Raw genomic sequence first — 18,561 nt, forward strand, 5'->3', positions numbered from 1 at the left:
CCTAGAATTTGGAACTCCCTTCCTAGAGAATTTAACCTGGCTCCCTCCTCGTTGTCCTTCCACTGGCAGATGATTACTTTTTAGTTCTAACAGGCTTTTGGGAACTGGCTGTTTTTAAGGAAAGGGCTGGGGCTGTGTTTCATTTTGATTGTAAAGCTCTCGTTGTTGTTGTTGTTTGTTGTTTATTGAATTTATATACCACCCTATACCCGGAGGTCTCAGGGTGGTTCATAGAAGAGATCAACATTAAAACCACAATACAGTGGTGCCCCGCAAGACGAATGCCTCGCAATACAAAAAACTCGCTAGACGAAAGTTTTTTCCGTTCGCGATTTGCCTCGCAAGACGAATTTCCCCTATGGGCTTGCTTCGCAAGACGAAAACGTCTCGCGACTTTTTTTCTTTGACTAAAAACAAAGACATGTTTTGTTTATAAAGTTAATTTATTTTCCCTTAAATTTTTGAACTGCTCTTTACAGTATGTGTGACTTTAAAGAGCAGTTAATAAACTGTTGTTGTACCCAATTTGGCTTTGTTTGGACTTTTTTGACCATAGGAACGCATTAATTGATTTTCAATGCATTCCTATGGGATTTCGTGCTTCGCAAGACGAAAAATTCGCTAGACGACAAAAATTGCGGAACGAATTAATTTCGTCTTGCGGGGCACCACTGTATATATAATCAAAATAAAAACAACAATCCAATAACAGCCCCCCCAAAAGAGCCACATTTTAAAAGGGCATAGGGTGTCCCCCCCATTTTAAATATCATCATCGTCATCATCATTTTACGGCAAATTGTGTTCTGAGCGCACTGCACAACAATTCATTCTGGGACTATCTCCACTACAGATTTAGGATGCAATCCTGTGCATGTTTACCTGTGAGTTAGCCCCACTGAACACAGTGGTGCTTTCTTCCCAGTAAATATGCATAGGCTAGTGTTGCCAGTCGTTGTGCCCTTTGCTCGGGGATCTCTGGAAACTCTGTCATTCTGTGAAAAGGACTGTGGAGCTCTAAGAAAATACTCAGCAAATACCTTGGAAAATCTGTTATTCTCTGTTGTTGTTTTTAGAAAAGCTGTGATAGATAAATTGATATGAAAACGATACACATTTGTACTACAGAGATATCTTAGAATGCTTCGTATTATTTTGTTTTAAGACTGATGGATGCATTTAACTCTGTTTCTGTTTTGATGGCTTCATTTAAATTAGTCTTGTATTACATACCTGCAAACAAATCAGAGTACTCAATAAAGACCAGACATAGGCTAACCTCTGCTTAAACTCTGTGCAAGCAAATCAGGATGCGTGCTCAATGCACTCTGTGTTCCTAGTCCTCATCTTGTTATTTTCTTACTCAATTTTTCCCATTCGTGCATAGAACAATTTACATTGTTCCAGGCAGGTTTTAGTGATTTACCAAGATAAAACAAAGTCTGATTGGGACATGCAATGCAAAAGCTAAATTTCCTTTGAGCATATAATTCTTGATTCACATGAGGCAAAGACCGATTTGATTAGAGCGGATAAATGATCATGGTTTTTGGGTGACATCCCCTCCCACTCTGGTAGACGGAGCTGGTGGAGGCTATGTAGGAAATGCGGATAGGGCAACACCAGGGTTTTGTGAGCTAATGACTCAGCCTGAGAAATGCCATTTCCATAAGTACTGTAAAACTTAAAAATCCATTAGTCTTGTAACGTGATGCGGAAAATAACGATAAGCAAAGGAATGTAAAACAAAACCATAGATGTAAGCTGGGAAGAATTGGGTTGGATCCTTCGTCATAAACAGGAGCTTTTGTTTTTGCTTTCATTTACTCTTTTGCATAACAAGAGATTAGCCCCACTCACCCAAGTTGCAACCGAGGATCTTTAAACACAACACACACTGAGGCTCCAGTATTACTGTACTATACACGCTCAGCTAGAAGCAAACTCTATAGAATACAAGGGGGATTGCTTCTGAGTAAACTTTCACAGAGGTTGCATTGCAAGGCTTCTTTAGAAAATATTTCACTGTCCAGTCCTCAGAAGCAAGGCCCACATTTTGATGAGGCTTACTCCCAAGCCAGTATGTTTAGGATTGTAGTCTTAATGTTTTACCCCTTCCCTCTTTTTTTGTCCCTGAGGAGTCACCAAGTAGGTTGTTTGTTTTAAGTGGCAATTGGAAGTAGAAGTGGAGTTTACAAAATCTGATTCTGACTCACTTCTCTTTCCCCAGTAAGAGGTGGTTGAACAATACCAGGAGTTACTTCTGATGTACCAAGATGGATGGGAGCAGGGCAGGTGGGCATGGTCAATCATCTTTCAAGGTCCTACATCCCAGCAGGAGATACAGTGATAAGAGCCCTCTGAGCCCGTACTTTCTCTACAAGTTCTTTGTCTAACTCTTATTTTGGCATATAGATGACAGTAGTGGTGAGGAAGAGGAGCAGTAGATGCTGCTGTTTTCTCAGTGGCTTTCTACGTGGCCAGCAAGCAGATGGTAGCATTTATGGGGAAAGGGAGCAGCTGGTGACAATGGGGGTGAGAAGGTAGACTCACTAAAGAAGGTGTGGCATGGAGGGTTTCTTGCCGAACACCCCTCCAAAACTTGAATCCAGTGTTGGACAGCAGTACATTAGTTCTAATACCTAGCAAGCCTATGACTTAAACAAATCAACCAACCAACAAACCCCAAACTCAATGTAAATTATCTTTTTTTGCACCTCTAGAAACGGAAACTCCTTGATGAACTTGGAGAGAGCTGGCTTCCATATTTGACACCAAAGGATGATGACTTCCATCAACTGGTAATAGTTCAAAAGATTTGTGTTCTACATACTGGGAAATATTCCTTTACTACTTGAAATAGTTTGTTTTTTTATTCTGGAATTCCTTAGTTCATTGCTTAGAGAAGACAAAATTATTGAGGAAAAGCTGGCATGAATGTGCTGGTTCTGAGTCGTACCCAGTGAGGATGAGGATAAGGATGAGGATGAGGAGGCGTATGCTACCACCATTCTTTCTCTGAAATTGCACAGCTTCAGGTGAGCGTAGGCTGTGTTCTAGAGTACACAGATTCAGTTCCTGGAGAATGATGACAAGGCCCTAAAGACTTAATCCATGACACTTGCAAAGGTCAGGCTTCCTGACACCCAGTTTTCTGTTTCTGTGGTCTCTCTCTCTCTCTCTCTCTCTCTCTCTCTCTGTGTGTGTGTGTGTGTGTGTGTGTGTGTGCTTTCACCATGTCAGCTGCTCTTTGTGGGCCTTACTTGCTGGCCTCTTCAAGTATTGTGGTAAGTATGTCATGTTTGCTTCTGTTATCTGCTTGGGAGATGCCCTATTATATGGATTATATGGGTTGATCTGTGTGTGTGTGTGTTGGAGGTGGAACATATTTCAGAAGAGTGTGGTTTGAGTTTGATAACCCTCTGGCCCTCCCGGCCGTGCAGTTCTGTGACTCTTATGCAGAAAAAAGAAAATCCAGCCTGAAAATGATACGCACAAGTATAATCCAAAGTGGTATAGAGAAGGATTGTTATTAAAGAAACGGAAGAATATGCTAAAGTCCCTCTTCGACAATACCCCAGTCAAATGAGAAACACATGGAAAGACTTGGGTGAGTTCAGTCAAACTAAGTTGGAACATATTGAGTGAGATGAAAGACATAAAAAGGAATCTCTTATTTAGCTTGAACATCTTCAGCAGGCGTTCCAACATTATAGCCATGTCAACGTTCTTGTATTGACATGTGGCCGAAAGATGCATACAAAGTAGCATCTTTTTTAAAAATAATAATCTCATTTTCTCCCCCACTGATACAGGAAGGAAATGAAGTTTCTGTACCTTCTTTCTATTTCATTGTTAAAATAAGGTTAAGGTTCTTACATCTCCCTGAGTTAGAGCACTGAATTTTCAGATGACATCCATTATGCCTTCCAAGGGAAAGGCCGTAGTTCAGTGCTGGAGCACTTGCTTTGCATGCAGGAGGTCCTGGGTTCTACCCCTGCAATCTCTAGGCAAGGTTGGGAAAGACCTCTGGCTGAAACCTTGAGAGCTGCTGCCAGTGAGAAAAGAGAATTCTCCCCAGGACTCCAGGATCAGTCACGTTGCTGCGTTGGGTGCTTCCTGTACCTGTCTCTGCCACTTTGGATTCAGGGATCTGAACCCAACTCCCTTGGCTGAGTTAGTGTAGATCGGTTGGTGTCCTTCAGGTGTTTTGGACTCCAGCTCACATCATCCCTTATCATTGTCCATGCTGGCTAGGCCTGATGCGAGTTATAATCCAAAACATCTGGAGGATAGCAGCTTGGGAACAACTGGTGCAGTATTGAGTTTGATGGTCTTCTTCTCCTTCTTTGGTGATCACTCATAGCCAAGTAAGATTGTCTTCCATGAACACAGTCTTGATGGACCAATGGTCTGACTCAGTAAAGGCAGCTTCCTATGTTCCTGTTATTTGTTCTGGTTTATTAATAATACTTTATAGGTTTCCCTATAACACAGTTCTCGGTGACCTTCACAAGAAGACATAGAAATTTTTAAAAATTAACAATAAAACCACAACAGAAGTATAATACTGTAGAGATGTGCTTCCCAAACTGCTTTTTCTCATGGAACATTTGAAAATAGCTGAGGGTCTTGGCACATGACTTAGTGATTTTTCTGCCTCTAACCATTGTGATGTGCTATGCTAGATGCGGTATGAGGTTTAACTGAAATTTTTTAATTCTTTTTTCTTATACATTGTATTCCATAGAATTCAAATTATAACACAATAAAATACAAGAAATCAAAGAGGCAGTGAAAATGCAATTAAAAATCATTAGGAATCTTTAATTTGGTGGATGTGCTGCCTCTGAACAACAAATTCATAAATATGCAGCTGTGGACCAGATGAATGAAGTTGGACTTGCATGGATACCCAGTCCATATACACCTGTGAGCTGCAGAGCAAAGGGTGTGTGTGCATGTGTGTTGTGGGAACACTATGAACTCTGAAACTTGGTGTGTGACTCTTCTGTTCCATGCCAAGTTTTATCTACGAAAACACACCCTTATCTCAAACTTAGTGCTGTAGAACTGAACCACAAACAACTTAGTTGAAGGGCCATAGTTCAACTGTAGAGCACATGCTTTGCATTCAAAAGGTCCTGGCATCTCCATTTAAAAATGGAACAGGTTCCCCAGTATTCCCATCTTTGGATCTTGGATACTGTTGAAGTACAATCCCCATCATCCTTAGATGCCAATTGTGAGAGGTGATGAGAGTTGTAGTTCAATATATGGGGACTCATGCTTTGGGAAGACTGGGACAGAAGGTGATGTGAAGAAGTCTGATAGCCTAGACTAGTCAAGAGTAGACAAATAGCCAGGTGTGATAGAAAGCTGTGCTCTTATTTGTAAGTTGTCTTGTGTTCCTTAGACAGAGGGCATGACAATAAGTATCGTATTTTCTGCCCTATAGGGCGCACTGGCCCATAGGACGCACCTAGTTTTCGGGGGGGGGAAGCAAGGAAAAAATATGACCCCCCCACAGCTCTGGGAGCAGCGGACAGGCTGCACGCAGGCTGTGCACTACTCCAAGACCTTCTTCCTGCTTTTGCGGGAGGTGGTGGAATTCCCCCACCTCCCGCAAAAGCCCACAGGAGCCACGCGTGACTCCTGCGGGCTTTTCAACCAGGAGGGAGAAGGGACTGAAACGGCCAGTCAGTCCCTTCTCTCTCCTTGGGGAAAAGCCCCCAAGAGCGGCGTGCTCTTTAAAGGCTGCGCGGCTGCTGCGGGCTTTTCGACCCAGCTTGTGGGGCTGGCGATGGGGGGAAGCACTGCTTTCCCCCACCGCCATCCTCAAAGCCAGGTCGGAGAGTAGCGGGAAGGCGTTGCGCGCCTTCCCGCTGCCCCCCGATCCTCTGGGGCTGGTGATGGGGGGAAGCGCTGCTTTCCCCCACCGCCAGCCTCAAAGAGCAGACTTTTCTGGCTTCAGCGAAAGTAACACGAAGCCTCCGGAGCGCAGGCTTCCTAGGCTTCGCAGTGCTATCACTGAAGCCAAGGAGCCTGCATTCGCCCCATAGGACGCACACACATTTCCCCTTCATTTTTGGAGGGGAAAAAGTGCGTCCTATAGGGCGAAAAATATGGTACTACTACTACTACTACTATTATTATTATCACAACTAGGAATAATATGAATAATATGGGAATAGAATTGGATTGGGGGGTCCTGTCGGAGCAGTAAAAGAAGACAGGGGTGGGCTAGTTTCCTTGAAGGTTGGCTGTATTTGTGTGTGGTGCAAAACCATAGTTTAATGTGACATGAACAAACCATAATGATTCACAGTGAGTCTCAGGCTTTCACACCTCCCTTGCCTACTGTTGTGTGGCCTGAAGGAGGAGTTCAAAAGCTTTTACTTCTTTTTTTACCTAAACTGTAGTTTATTGTGTTGTCCAGACTGACATACTACAGTGAGCATTAACTACGGTATGCTTCAAAGAAGCCAGTTTGAAATCACATTTCAACCAGTAGGTCTAGGGCTCACTACTGCCCCTTGTTCTGGCTCATTCACATTGCACTAAAACATAGTCCGTCATGGTGTGCAAATGTGGCCCGTTTTCAGTAGAGAAAATTAATGCAGCAGTAGGGCACAGCAATGAATTTTGTATAGAAAAGAAGTTGTTTCAGAAGAAACCTCTTCAAAGCCTAGCACGATGATTCAATGATACTTGGAACTATGTCATGAGTCTCTGAAGAGGAACGTGCATTTAGGAACATCAACACCATACAAATGAGGTCTTTGAGTGAAATGTTACTATCTTATAATGTAGAATTGAAGTGCCAACTTGTTTATCCAGAGATTACCTCACTGGTTTGCGGTTTGCTGTTGTCACTTGAGTGACGAGGTCATCCTGGCTCCTTCAAGCACAGGCTTTATGATTTGTAGATTGCTGAAAATACATAGTGGGGCCTCAAGTTTCTATGGGCGTGTTAAATTTTGTTCTAGGATAATGGACATGTTAAAAAATTAAGCATGAAATGTTTTGTATGCTTTTTGGAAGTGTCCAGTCATGCAACTGCTTTTATCTGCATGACGAGTGAGGTGACCTTTAATATTAGCTGTCAGAGATAAAGCACAAACTACACGGGATTTTTTGTTTTGTTTTTTTGTTCCTTCAATCAGTAAAAGTGTCCAGTATGAGTTCCATGGGGTTTTCTTTTTTCCCTTTTTCTTTTCCCCTTTCTTGGTCTTCTGATCTTTTAATGCTTTCCTGATGTAGGACATAGCAGGATGACTGGCTGGAGAATTAAAGAAGACCGACCGGTATTCTGAGATGATGTGTTGGAAATGTGTTTCCATTTCCTGAATTTTCTTCTTCTTCTTCTTCTGAGATACCAATGTGTGATTTTTAAAAATAAAAATAAGCACAACATTTTTAGGGTGCTTTTAAAGAGCAGAAACCCCGCCGACACCATTTAAGATATATTGATAAAATACTTTCAAAGCATGTAATCTTTAGTTCACAAGCCAAAAGGTAATGTGCCTCTCATTAGGCTGGCATTAAAATGTGGAACACATTAACTCCCAGTTTTTAACAGGAGAGTGAAATATTACAGCCTTTGAACAAGCATGGCATGCTTTCCCCATAGATGTGTCATTGCAGACTTTTCCTTTGTTTTTACACTATCTTCTTGTCATTCCTCCTGTTTCTTGAGACAGATTCACACAACCGCTGTCTTCTTAATCAAGACCCTGTGGACCTTGGTAGGACAAGGCCAACAAATGCCGAGATTGCTGGCCATTGCTGAAAATTTGGTCTGTTTCCAACACATCTCTAGATCTTAATCCCATGTTCCAGTAGTCTGGGAGACAGGCACATTATCTTTTGTGGAGGGGGGTTACACTCCCTCAAAAGGAGCAGATGTGTAGATTGGGGGTACTCCTGGATACAAGTGTCCTCTGTGACTAGGAGTGCCTTTCACCAGCTGGTTCTTCAGCTATGGCCGTTCTTGGGCAGGGACCACTGTAGTCCATGGGTGGATAACCTCAAGGCTGAATTGCTGCAATGCACTCTATGTAGGGTTCCAGCTGGTCAGAATGTGGCAGCCAAGTTGCAGATGGTGCACATGACTGACAACATGTGACACCATTGTTAAATATCCATCTACTACCAAGCCAGGTGAAAAGTACTTGTATTAATTTACAAAGACATGAACAACTAAAGGTACCATAGGCACTGCCTAAACGCTTGTATCCCAGCTCAGTCACTGCAGTCATCTACAGAAGCCTCGTTGGTTGTCCCCAGAGTTGACGAGGCTCATTTGTGACTGTAGTAAGAAACCAGCCTGGTCCTATGCTCTGCTGGTAGAGATGCAGTAGGCACCTTTGGTTTTAATCTTTAAATTTCCGCTGAAAACTTTTCTAGGCTGCCAAGCTTATGCACGTAGTTAAGAAAATGTCAGTCTGTGATAGCTAGTTGATGGTGTCTGAATTTAATTTTTGGCATGATTTTTATTGTATATATGTATGTTTGTTATAAACGTTTTGATTTTGATTTTTTTTGAAAAACGAAGATGCGTTTAATGTGAGTCTGTAACAACATAATAAGAGGACTGATGGATTAAGGTGGTATACCAACCCATGACTCGCATCCGGTGTGGAGCTGGAGTCAGATTGGGAGCCTTGCCAGGAAGATGTGAATGAGCTGGTGATTTAATGAGCATAAAAACTAGCACAGTCCAGAGGCAAGTAGGAAAACAATAGAGTAGGGAGCCCCTGGCCCAGGGGCCAAATGTGACCCTTAGAATTCTCTGTTTGGCCCTTGGGACTCTTTCAAGGCTACACATCCTCTTCATCTGTACCCCTCACTGCTTTTACTTCACACCCTCCTTGAGTTTTCGCCTGGCTGGAGTGTGTACTTAATCTGATAATATCTCTTCTGTGCTTGGATGGAGGATAGAGATGGGTGTGTACAAAACTGGGCTATGGTACAAAAGTAATATTTGCACCCATTGGCATAAGTGCCCAGAAGGGCACTTGGCCCTTGGTCTGAAATGGTTTCCCACCTATTGCCAGCTCCGCTTCTACTGGGTGACTGATTGCAGTTGGGTCGTCACCCTTTTCCTGAGTAGACCCTTGAGTGTCGATTATCCAGGTGGACATTTTGGTGACTTAAGCTCTTCATCAGATCTACTGCTGCCTACACTTCTGAGGTCAGTGGTGTGTGTGGCAATGAAGGAGAATCAGGGATCAAGGCAGGGCTTAGAATGGAGTCAAAAGCATTGGTGAGATGGGACTCTTTAGGCTGCCTTTGGACTACTGATGGCTCCTCTAAATCTTCAGTCGGTGTGGGTTTTCTCTTGAGGTCTTGATTCTCTTCCTCCAAAGAAGTCTCTCTCTATATTTATTTGGTTGATAAGCCATAACTAACACCTCAAGTATGCAACTGTTTTATATTTATAATATATCCATGATTTTTCTTTTCTTTTTAGTGGAAGACAAAATATTCAAAACTCGTCCTCAGAACTGCTGAGAAGATTCCCAAAGAGGTCCATGAAGAAGTTCAGGAAGCTTTTTTGACTTTGCACAAGCATGGTTGTTTTTTCCAAGATCTTGTAAGGATCAAAGGGAAAGATTTTGTTACCCCGGTATCTCGTATATTAATTGGAAACCCAGGATGTACCTACAAATATTTGAACACAAGGTTATTTACGGTCCCCTGGCCTGTGGAAGGTTATGAAATAAATTATTCCCATCCTGAAATATCCAAGGCTTGCAAGGCATTAATCAAACTTAATTGCTACTTGCATAGAGAATCCGTCCAGGCTTTGCAAGAGCAGAATTTGGCCGAAACAAAAGGAATGGAAGATTCTCCTGTCATCGATAGGCATCAGGATTATGCTACTTCCATTACAGAGATGGGGTCCATTCTGCAAGATCAAAGCCCTTCTCATGTCCCAGAGAATGACCATAGCCATCTGAAAGAGAGAACATCTTACAACCTGTCTTTATTAAATTATATGGATCCACAACAAATGCCGTTCTTGAAACAAGAGCCTTATTTTGGAATGGGGAAAATGGCTGTGAGTTGGCACCACGATGAAAATCTAGTTGAAGGGTCAACAGTGGCTGTCTACAGTTATAGCTGTGAAGGTAGGTAAAGCAAATACGAAAACCGGGTCTCGCTCTTAAGTGCGGTTTTAAAACCCCTAAGGCTAAGCGGTCGGTGCACAAAAGAGGCACCCTAAAACTGTATGCGCCTCCTTCCCCACTTTCCCATGTAAGCACTTATTTGACCCTCTCAATCTTTCTGGATATCGGAGGGGTGGGGGGAGAATGAGAGGCAAGTGAGCTCAGCTATATTTGCTGCAGCTTCCCTTATCAGGAGCACTTTAGTTGCTATAATTAACCTGCTGATCAGGAGCCAAGAAAGCAAAAGCTTTCAAATCTCTGCTCTCCAGGTTCCCACAGATACCTATTTCCAAGGCTGTATTATTATTATTATTATTATTATTATTATTGTTATTATTATTATTATTAAAGCTGTGATTTGACATCTCTCTCTTTTATTGGGGCAATTTTTCATATATGAATTCATGGTTCAGCTCTGTACCATTTTCCCTACTTTCCTTTCTTTGTAAATAATATGCTGCTCTGACTTTGGAAGGAGATTTTTACATGTTTTCACAACATTGCACAGATTCTTGCCCAGGCGTGCTAAACTGTTATGGTCCTGTCAGATGCTTCACCTTCCAATGTAGCATCCCTGTTGGCGGGGAAAGTAATGTGGAATATTGGTTCTGGTTTTTCTTTTAAGGCTTTTTATGTGACTTACACAACACTGATTAGAAAAACAAAAACAAAGCTGCACTGCTATGGATTCCTACAAACTCTGGACAGGATTCTGAAATGTGCAGGGAGCCTACATGATTACAGTGGACTCCCTACTTCACACAGTCACCCTCCACAAGGGGTGAAAGCGGTGCATTTAGCATGCTTCTCAGCACAGCCCTGCCTTTACTAGGAGTAGAAGGCATTAAAGCAGCAGGTCTCTAGCCTGAACAGTAGCAGCTGGTGGGGCTCACCTGACCTCCCATTGCCTGCGTTGCTGCTGCTTACCAGGAGGCAGAAGGGGGGGGCAAGGTGGTAGCAAGGTTGGTGCAGTGCAAGGACTGGAAACCTCTGCCTGCGGGGCACCTTAACTATTAATTGCTATGTTCAGATGTTACACCAAACCTATGATTTGCTTTTACCCATGTAAGCTCACTAAACCATGGTTTGCGACGGGCTGCCAAGCCACGATAGCATACCACATTTTGAAGCTAGTTTGTGCTAGCTGTGGCTTGCATTGTGCCTAGATTCACAAACAAATAAACAATGGCCATTCCTCTGGCTCAAGAGACTGTTGCACTGTGCAGACTGGAGTGAACATATGGATGAGGAAATGGAAAACAAAAGCAGACAAGAAGCTTCAAACCACTATTTGTCTGTTGAATGTATGGGATCATAAACCATGATGGTGGGTTGTTAACTTTGGTTAGCATAAACCATGGTTTGGTGCAATGTCCGAATTCAGCCATTGGCTCTGCTTGCTTCTATATGCAATTTTAGAAGCACTCTTTCCATGACTTCAGATAATGCTTGGCCAAAGCTACTGTGAACCAAACCATTTCTCAAGAATGCCCCCTGCCAGCTTACCCACTCCATAGCAATTTTGTTGAATTTGTAATCATTCCTGAAACATCAACCACCCTTTCTACAAGGAATGACGTATTTATTACTTCCATTTATTAGACTGAGCTGCATGAAGGAACGTAAGTTCTCACAACATTTAGATTTTCATCACAGATTGCTTTGGAAGGGTTAGTTATGGCTATGCAGAATGATTCATAAGCACTTGGAATGGATAAGCCAAATAATGTAGAAGTTACTGAAGAGGGAGCATCCCTTTAACAGCTGAAGCAAACATTTTAGGTGTCTCTGTTGGTACTGGCATTGCACAATGATTCCTTGCAACTGGGAAGGACCATCTGCATGCTGAAGATTTCAGCTTCATACCAGGTACCATCCGGTGATGGCAAAGGCCTCTCCTTGAGACACTGTAGAGCAAGGGTAGTCAACCTTTTTATATCTACCGCCCACTAATGCATCTTTCTTGATGGTAAAATTTCCTTACCACCCACCAGTGCTCGATGGAAGGAGGATTCAGCTTGTGCCGTAGAACCCCCTACCGCCCACCTAGAATCTTGAAATGCCCACTAGTGGGTGGTAGGGACCAGGTTAACAACCCCTGCTGTAGAGCCACGCCAAAAGAGACAATATTCTATATGTCAGGAATGGGGTATCTGTGACCAGATGTTGTTAGACTCCAGTTCCCATCATCCCTAACCATTGTCCATGCTGGATGGGGCTGATGGACGCTGGAGCTCAACAACATCTGGAGGACCACAGATTTCTCCATCTCTGCTAGAGATGGACAAATTCCATGGAGGCAGGTAGCTCTCTGTTTCTCAAGTTTCTCCTTCACTACAGGCATCCTCTCCCCTCTTGCGTCTCACACTTTTTATAGTTCCCACTTGTGTGAGGTTCTTCAGTGGCAGGAGTCCTAGAGAGAAGCCCTTGTGAGTGATTTCTATTTGAATATTGCAAGAAGCTGATGCAGTATGGAGCTCACCCCAAGATCAGTACTGAGATAATGAGGGGGAAACTGATATGAAAGGTGAAAAGGAGTGCGGGCAGAGGCTCGGTCTCTCAGTTAACATGGAAGAGAAAGCAGAGAGCATATGAAATTACACTTCTAAAAAAAGACTACTTCAGAAGTGAATGGGTTCATATATTGTCCTAATGATTGCAGAAGCTGGAACTTCAATGCCTATGTAAATTGTGATCCTTTATGAAGTCTGTAACTGGAGACTCGGCTCTGCTGAAGTATTTCTACACTCAGACCTTTAAAAAGGTGACTTCAGCTAAATCGGGACTCTGTTTTTCAAGGTGCTGAGAGCTTCCTGAGAAATACTGATATCTCTCCAGTTTGTCTGGCCCTTATTGGGAGCACCAGAAGCTCAGGATCTCCCTAGCAGGGGAGCGAACCTGGCAGAATATGTGCTTGGTGTAGTGTTATATGATAGTATTACCTTACAAAAGTGCCTTTGTTTCCCAATTTACTCTGAACAGTTTGATCAATAGCTACCTTGTGTTTCTCTGCTTGGCAGAACGTGGCGGTAACCCATTCATTTTGAAAATCCAAGGAAACTTTTCAGAACTGTTGCTACTTGCTAATAGGTTGATTAAGCAGAGGCGATTAGCCCTATTGAATAGAATGTCATAATGATCCTTGTATCTTTCTGTGGGACCATTATGGCAATTGTGTCAGTGGTCAGAAGAGGCATCCTCTATATGCATCTTTCTTTCTTTCTTTCTTTCTTTCTTTCTTTCTTTCTTTCTTTCTTTCTTTCTTTGTAATATTTTCAAGAAGCCTTTGCCACAGAGCTAATTGTAGAAGTATGGAAGTTAATACATTTGTGCTTTCTCTCTCTCTATTCCATTGTTCCAGTCTATTTGCCTCACAGATTGCTAGATTTCTGCCAATGAGCTCAATGCAGTTCATAGTTTTGGATTTTAGCTTACAATTTAATAAACAGTGCAAAAGGGGGAAGTTGCCTGGGAGGAAGGAAGAAGAGAAACAAATTGAAGTTATCGCATCTGCCAAATGAGTCCTGGGAGATGAGTGGTTAAATGACAGTTGGCCCCAGCCAAGTTGATGGAGCGAGCCTCACTGTCTCACCTCTTTGAGGCAGCCAGTTGGAATGATTGCCAGTGAGGGGAAGAGTTAAATGGCAATTGATCCCAGCCAGGCCAAAGAAGGGGGCCTTGCAGTCTCACCTCACTAATGCAGCCAGATGAAATGACTGCTGTTGGAGGCAGTTCTGGAATGCAAAGAGCCAAATGCACACAGCTTACTATATAATACCTGATCGCAAGAGTTTCTTGGGTAGATGACTGAGTCCTTCATACAATGAAGGAATGCTGTTGCAATATGTGTACTGTAGACCTGTTGCAATGAAAGATCCCCAGAGCAAGGTCTCTGCCAGTTTACCTTTGTGTGGAGCACCTTGATCCTTAACACTGGGGATGCTTGCTGCTGAAAACGCATCACACCAGTTTTCTCCCAACAGCTGCTTCGACTTCCTGTTTGCATTTAGGTATACAATTAAACTTGTTGACATTGATCTATGTAGTTCCTTATAACTTGAGTCTTAGCAGTTGGAGGCTGCCTCCTATTTCATGTACACTCATGACAGGTGGAATTCACTAGTCTACTTAAGCTAATAGCTTTTAAAGTTGTAAATCTTTTGAGAACTGGGATGGAGAGCCGTGAATTTAATATTTACCCGTCACCGCTAGTCTTGACAGTCCAAGCCTGTTGTTCTCAAACAGATTTTTCCACCATTGTTCTGTAGGGGGCAATAGTTCTATTCTGCAGAGAGCGTTGACTCTGATATGGTTATGTTGCTGTGTACGGTGACCCAGAATGTGAAGGCAGAGATTCGGTGTTGAATCAATTAATGAAATTCCATCTCTTGCAGCCTTGTCCCATGTAATAGTTATTTCTACTCCTAGGATCTGTGTGGGGATATCTTGGTCTGATTGCCCAGGGTGTCTGTGTATCTATTCTATCTGATCGATCGATCAATCGATTGATTGATTGATTGATTGATCTTTTGCATTTGTATCTCTCCTTTTTCCTCCATGAGCTCAAGGTGAGGTACATGTATTTGTAACCATGTAAAAAATAAAATAAAAATAATAAAATAAATAAAAATAAAAATAAAAAATTTCTACCCTGCCCATCTGGCTGGCTTTCTCCAGCCACTCTGGGGATATAGGCTTGATGATGGGCTTTGGTGTGTGAGCGTATATTAGATCCTGGAACTTATCCCCTAATTTAGTTATCAGTGACTCTTTAAAGTGGACATAGACTAACATATATGAATAATTGCTATAACATTCTCGTAGTGTGTGTGTGTTTTCAATTCTTTCTATTCTCTGTAACATGGGTAGGCTATTCTATTGCGGAGAAGGAGTTTTCCTTTCTGTGGATTCTTTCACCAGTATTGTTCTTGGCCTGCTGCCTCTTAAGCCTTGCCTGAGTGTGTAAATCTTAGAGTAATAAACAACTGGATCTGTTAGTTGACAAGTTAATGTTTAACAGGCTAACAAACCAGTGATTGACTGCAATGGTGACCGATCATGAAAGGCTTATTACTTCTGACTTTCATAATGTACGATTTGTGTTGTCCCTCCACCCTAACACAGAGTACTTTATTATTATTATTATATTTATTAAATTAAAAAAATATATATCTTGGCTAAGCAGAGCAACTGCTACTTCATTTCCACTGCATCTGTGATTGGGCGAGAGCTGACAGCTTCTTCGTTGCTAATGACTCTATAAACCAATTGGAATGTTCCCGTGGATTGATAATTGACCAGTAATCCCTTCTATTTGCTGCTTAATAGATGCAAGGTCAGTTAGCAGTAATTTGTACAGCCTGCAAGGAACTGTGTTTGGAGAGTTTCCTAGCAATACTAATGAGTTTAAAGACGTCACCCTCTGGGAGGAAAAAAACAAAACAAAACAGAGGTAATCCTTGCAAGCAAGGCCACTAACTTCCAAGACTGCCCAGTTCTAGGGGCATCTTCCTCGACTACAGAAGACATGTTGGAAAAGAAACCGTTGTTGACCCTTCTGGAAGAGAGCACAGGGCCAATGTAGAACCCCCTTCAGACTTATCTTTTATTGTGAGTTTATTTTACAACAAGTTCTTGGCACAATAATAGTGCAAATGGTCAATTTATACTGTTTTAGTTTGTTTTGAAATGCTTCCCCAATACATACTTGCTCTTTGGCGGGCCTGTAGTGCAACAAAGAAGATTTGTGATATTCAGGATATGTATAGGTTGGAGATGAAGTAGTGTCACCACTCCAAAACTTGCATGCACAACAGTATTGAAAGCGAGATTGCTTGTGACCTCCCCAATAGCATCATGAGCACTAGTCAAGCATACTCTCCAGTCACTCCTTTGCTCCTCCCCTGATGGGAGCGGGGTGAACAAGTTAGGAATGCTTGACATAATGTACTGGGGACTGTGCTTCATTGCCACTGAGGAACATAGGAAGCTGCCTAAGTCAGACCATTGGTCCGTGTTCACAGCAGCTCTTGCAGTCTTTCCCAGCTTTCAACCAGGGACCTTCTGCATGTAAAACAGATCCTCTATGGCAGGCTTCCTCAAACTTGGCCCTCCAGATGTTTTTGGCCTACAACTCCCATGATCCCTAGCTAGCAGGACCAGTGGTCAGGGATAATGGGAATTGTAGTTTCAAAACATCTGGAGGGCCGAGGTTGAGGAAGCCTGCTCTATGGCCTAACAAACCATGATTACTAGCCAACCTGAAGCTATGATTTGTTGTTGGTTTGCTGATCATGGCTTCTTAGGGTGTAAGAAACTAGATCCCTGGTTTGCACATAACACAAGGGGTTGTTTCGTTTATCCTGATTTGTTTATCCCACTTGCTGCAGGGGACGAGCAAAGTCAAGTGGTAGATGCACTATGATAAACTAGAAAGTCGGGGGGTCTAGTAACTTTTTGCAGGTGTGTCCTGCAGCATTTCATTGACGCAGTCCTAGTGGTGGATTTATACTGGACCATCCATCCATCATTCCACTTTATAAGTCGTTCTCCAATATTACTGCATTTTTGCTGTTGTCAGGGGGCAGTCTTTCAATTCAGCGCAACAGAAGCGGGAGAAATACCATTACCACCGTCCATTTGTAGTGTGAAAAATTACAGGATTTCGGCAGAATGTAATGGGACATGCACCAACTGGAAACAAATCAGTTTGTCCGCCACAAAATTTTGGCAGACACCAACAGTACTGAAAGTGGAGATTGCGTGTAACTCCTCCGATAGCATCCTGAGCACAAACCATCATGAATGCACACTACTGGAGGGGCGTACATGTACTGTTGCATGCATCTCAGTGCTGGAATGGGGAATTTCCTGGAAACTCCATGTAAACTGTCTTGCGTTCCACGACTGGGAGCAAGGTGACACACAGATAAGCAAATCCAGTACCTAGCCCAATCTGGAGATACTGGCGATGGAACATGGGAACTTTTGCATGCAGACCATCATCTCCGCTACCCGGCTGCAGCCAAAGTTTATGTCACTTTGGAGCAACTGACGTTTTGAAAACAAGTAGCAGCTTGCTCTTCTATTGTTTCCAAAATAGCACAGTGGGAATAATCCGCTTCAATTGGTGGTGATAATTATAAGTCACGTTAGTTGAGAGGAACGGGAATGGCAGCGTGAGGGCTATATTTGAATTCTACACTTAAGCAATAAAAGGGGAGAAAATGATCAAACTGCAGAGGAGAGAGATGCTTTAACGAGTGCATTCCAAAGGTGCTGGATTTATGAGGGCACCCCAGGAAGCATTGATTGAAATTGCTGTCTCTGATTGTAGTTCCATATTTTATTGAGGCCATATTGTGAACAGCACAAATGAAGGGAAAGCAACCTAACAGACAAAATTAACCGTCCAAAAATTACCTCTTTCTTCCACTATCTGGGTCAGATTGCACTGAAAGCTCTTACCTGCCATTTTCAGAAAGTGTCCCCTGTTCTAATATTGTTAAGAGTTCTTCCCAAAAGGAGGCAAAAAATATTGAAGGCCCTTGAAAGCAAGTTATTATTGATTCTGGCAGTGTTGCTTTTTAAGCTGTTTGCCACCATTGCTTATTTTATTGATGTCACAATCAAGAGTCCCCGGAAGGAAGGAACAACTATGGGAATTAGGCCCACATGCATACTTAAAAGAAGGGGGGTGGGGAAAGATGAGTGTGTTTTGGTACCAAATCAGCTGGGAAATCATTTTCATATTTTATGACTGACTAGTAAAGCCCTAGTCTAAATAAACATTGCTGCAGCCTCACGTGATGGATGGCTTGAATATTGAGAAGCCAGGAGGTCAGTGTTGGTCCACAGGTTGGTGTGTGAAATAATGAAAGTTATAAATCTGTTCTCCCACCCTAAAGTTGTTTTTTTTTGGGGGGGAGGGTGGAAATTGAAAATTGATCAGGATAAAAACTTGCAGAAAAACTTGCACTTGACACCTGTTTGTATGGACAAACAAATTGACACATTTATCCAATTTTGATGTTTTATAGAGTTTGTGGCAAGGCTGTTGGTTTTTCTTGATGTCTTGTAGAACATAGAAAGTTGCCTTATACCGAGTCTAGTCCAGCATTGTCTACATAGACTGACTAGTGGCTCTCCAGGATGTCACACTGGAAACTTTTTGTCCTACCTGGAGATTGTATTTGGGATTTTCTGTATGCAATGCATGTGCTCTTCCACTGAGCTAGGACCCTTCCCCACATGGCTTTGCAGAGATCATTTGCTAAGTCCCTTTCCAATCCAATGATAGCAACAAAGATGTTGTTTGTTTCAGAATTTTTTGTCGACTAACCATATTGATTTATCTATTTAAATGCATGCAGCTAAAAGCAATAAT

General features: G+C 42.5%; 1 protein-coding gene across 7 annotated transcripts in view; it reads left to right on the plus strand.

Annotated features, from left to right (window-relative positions):
- Positions 1-18,561, plus strand: part of FTO (FTO alpha-ketoglutarate dependent dioxygenase) — a 266,159-nt gene that overhangs the window by 42,602 nt on the left and 204,996 nt on the right. For all 7 annotated transcript variants that reach the window (XM_082232944.1, XM_082232940.1, XM_082232945.1 and 4 more), the window contains exons 2-3: positions 2,724-2,801; positions 9,476-10,136. In XM_082232944.1, coding sequence (XP_082089070.1) covers positions 2,724-2,801; positions 9,476-10,136 — 739 coding nt within the window. The remainder of the gene's footprint in view (positions 1-2,723; positions 2,802-9,475; positions 10,137-18,561) is intronic.

This window comes from Podarcis vaucheri, assembly GCF_965113315.1.
Source record: "Podarcis vaucheri genome assembly, chromosome: 7".
Taxonomy (NCBI): domain Eukaryota; kingdom Metazoa; phylum Chordata; class Lepidosauria; order Squamata; family Lacertidae; genus Podarcis; species Podarcis vaucheri.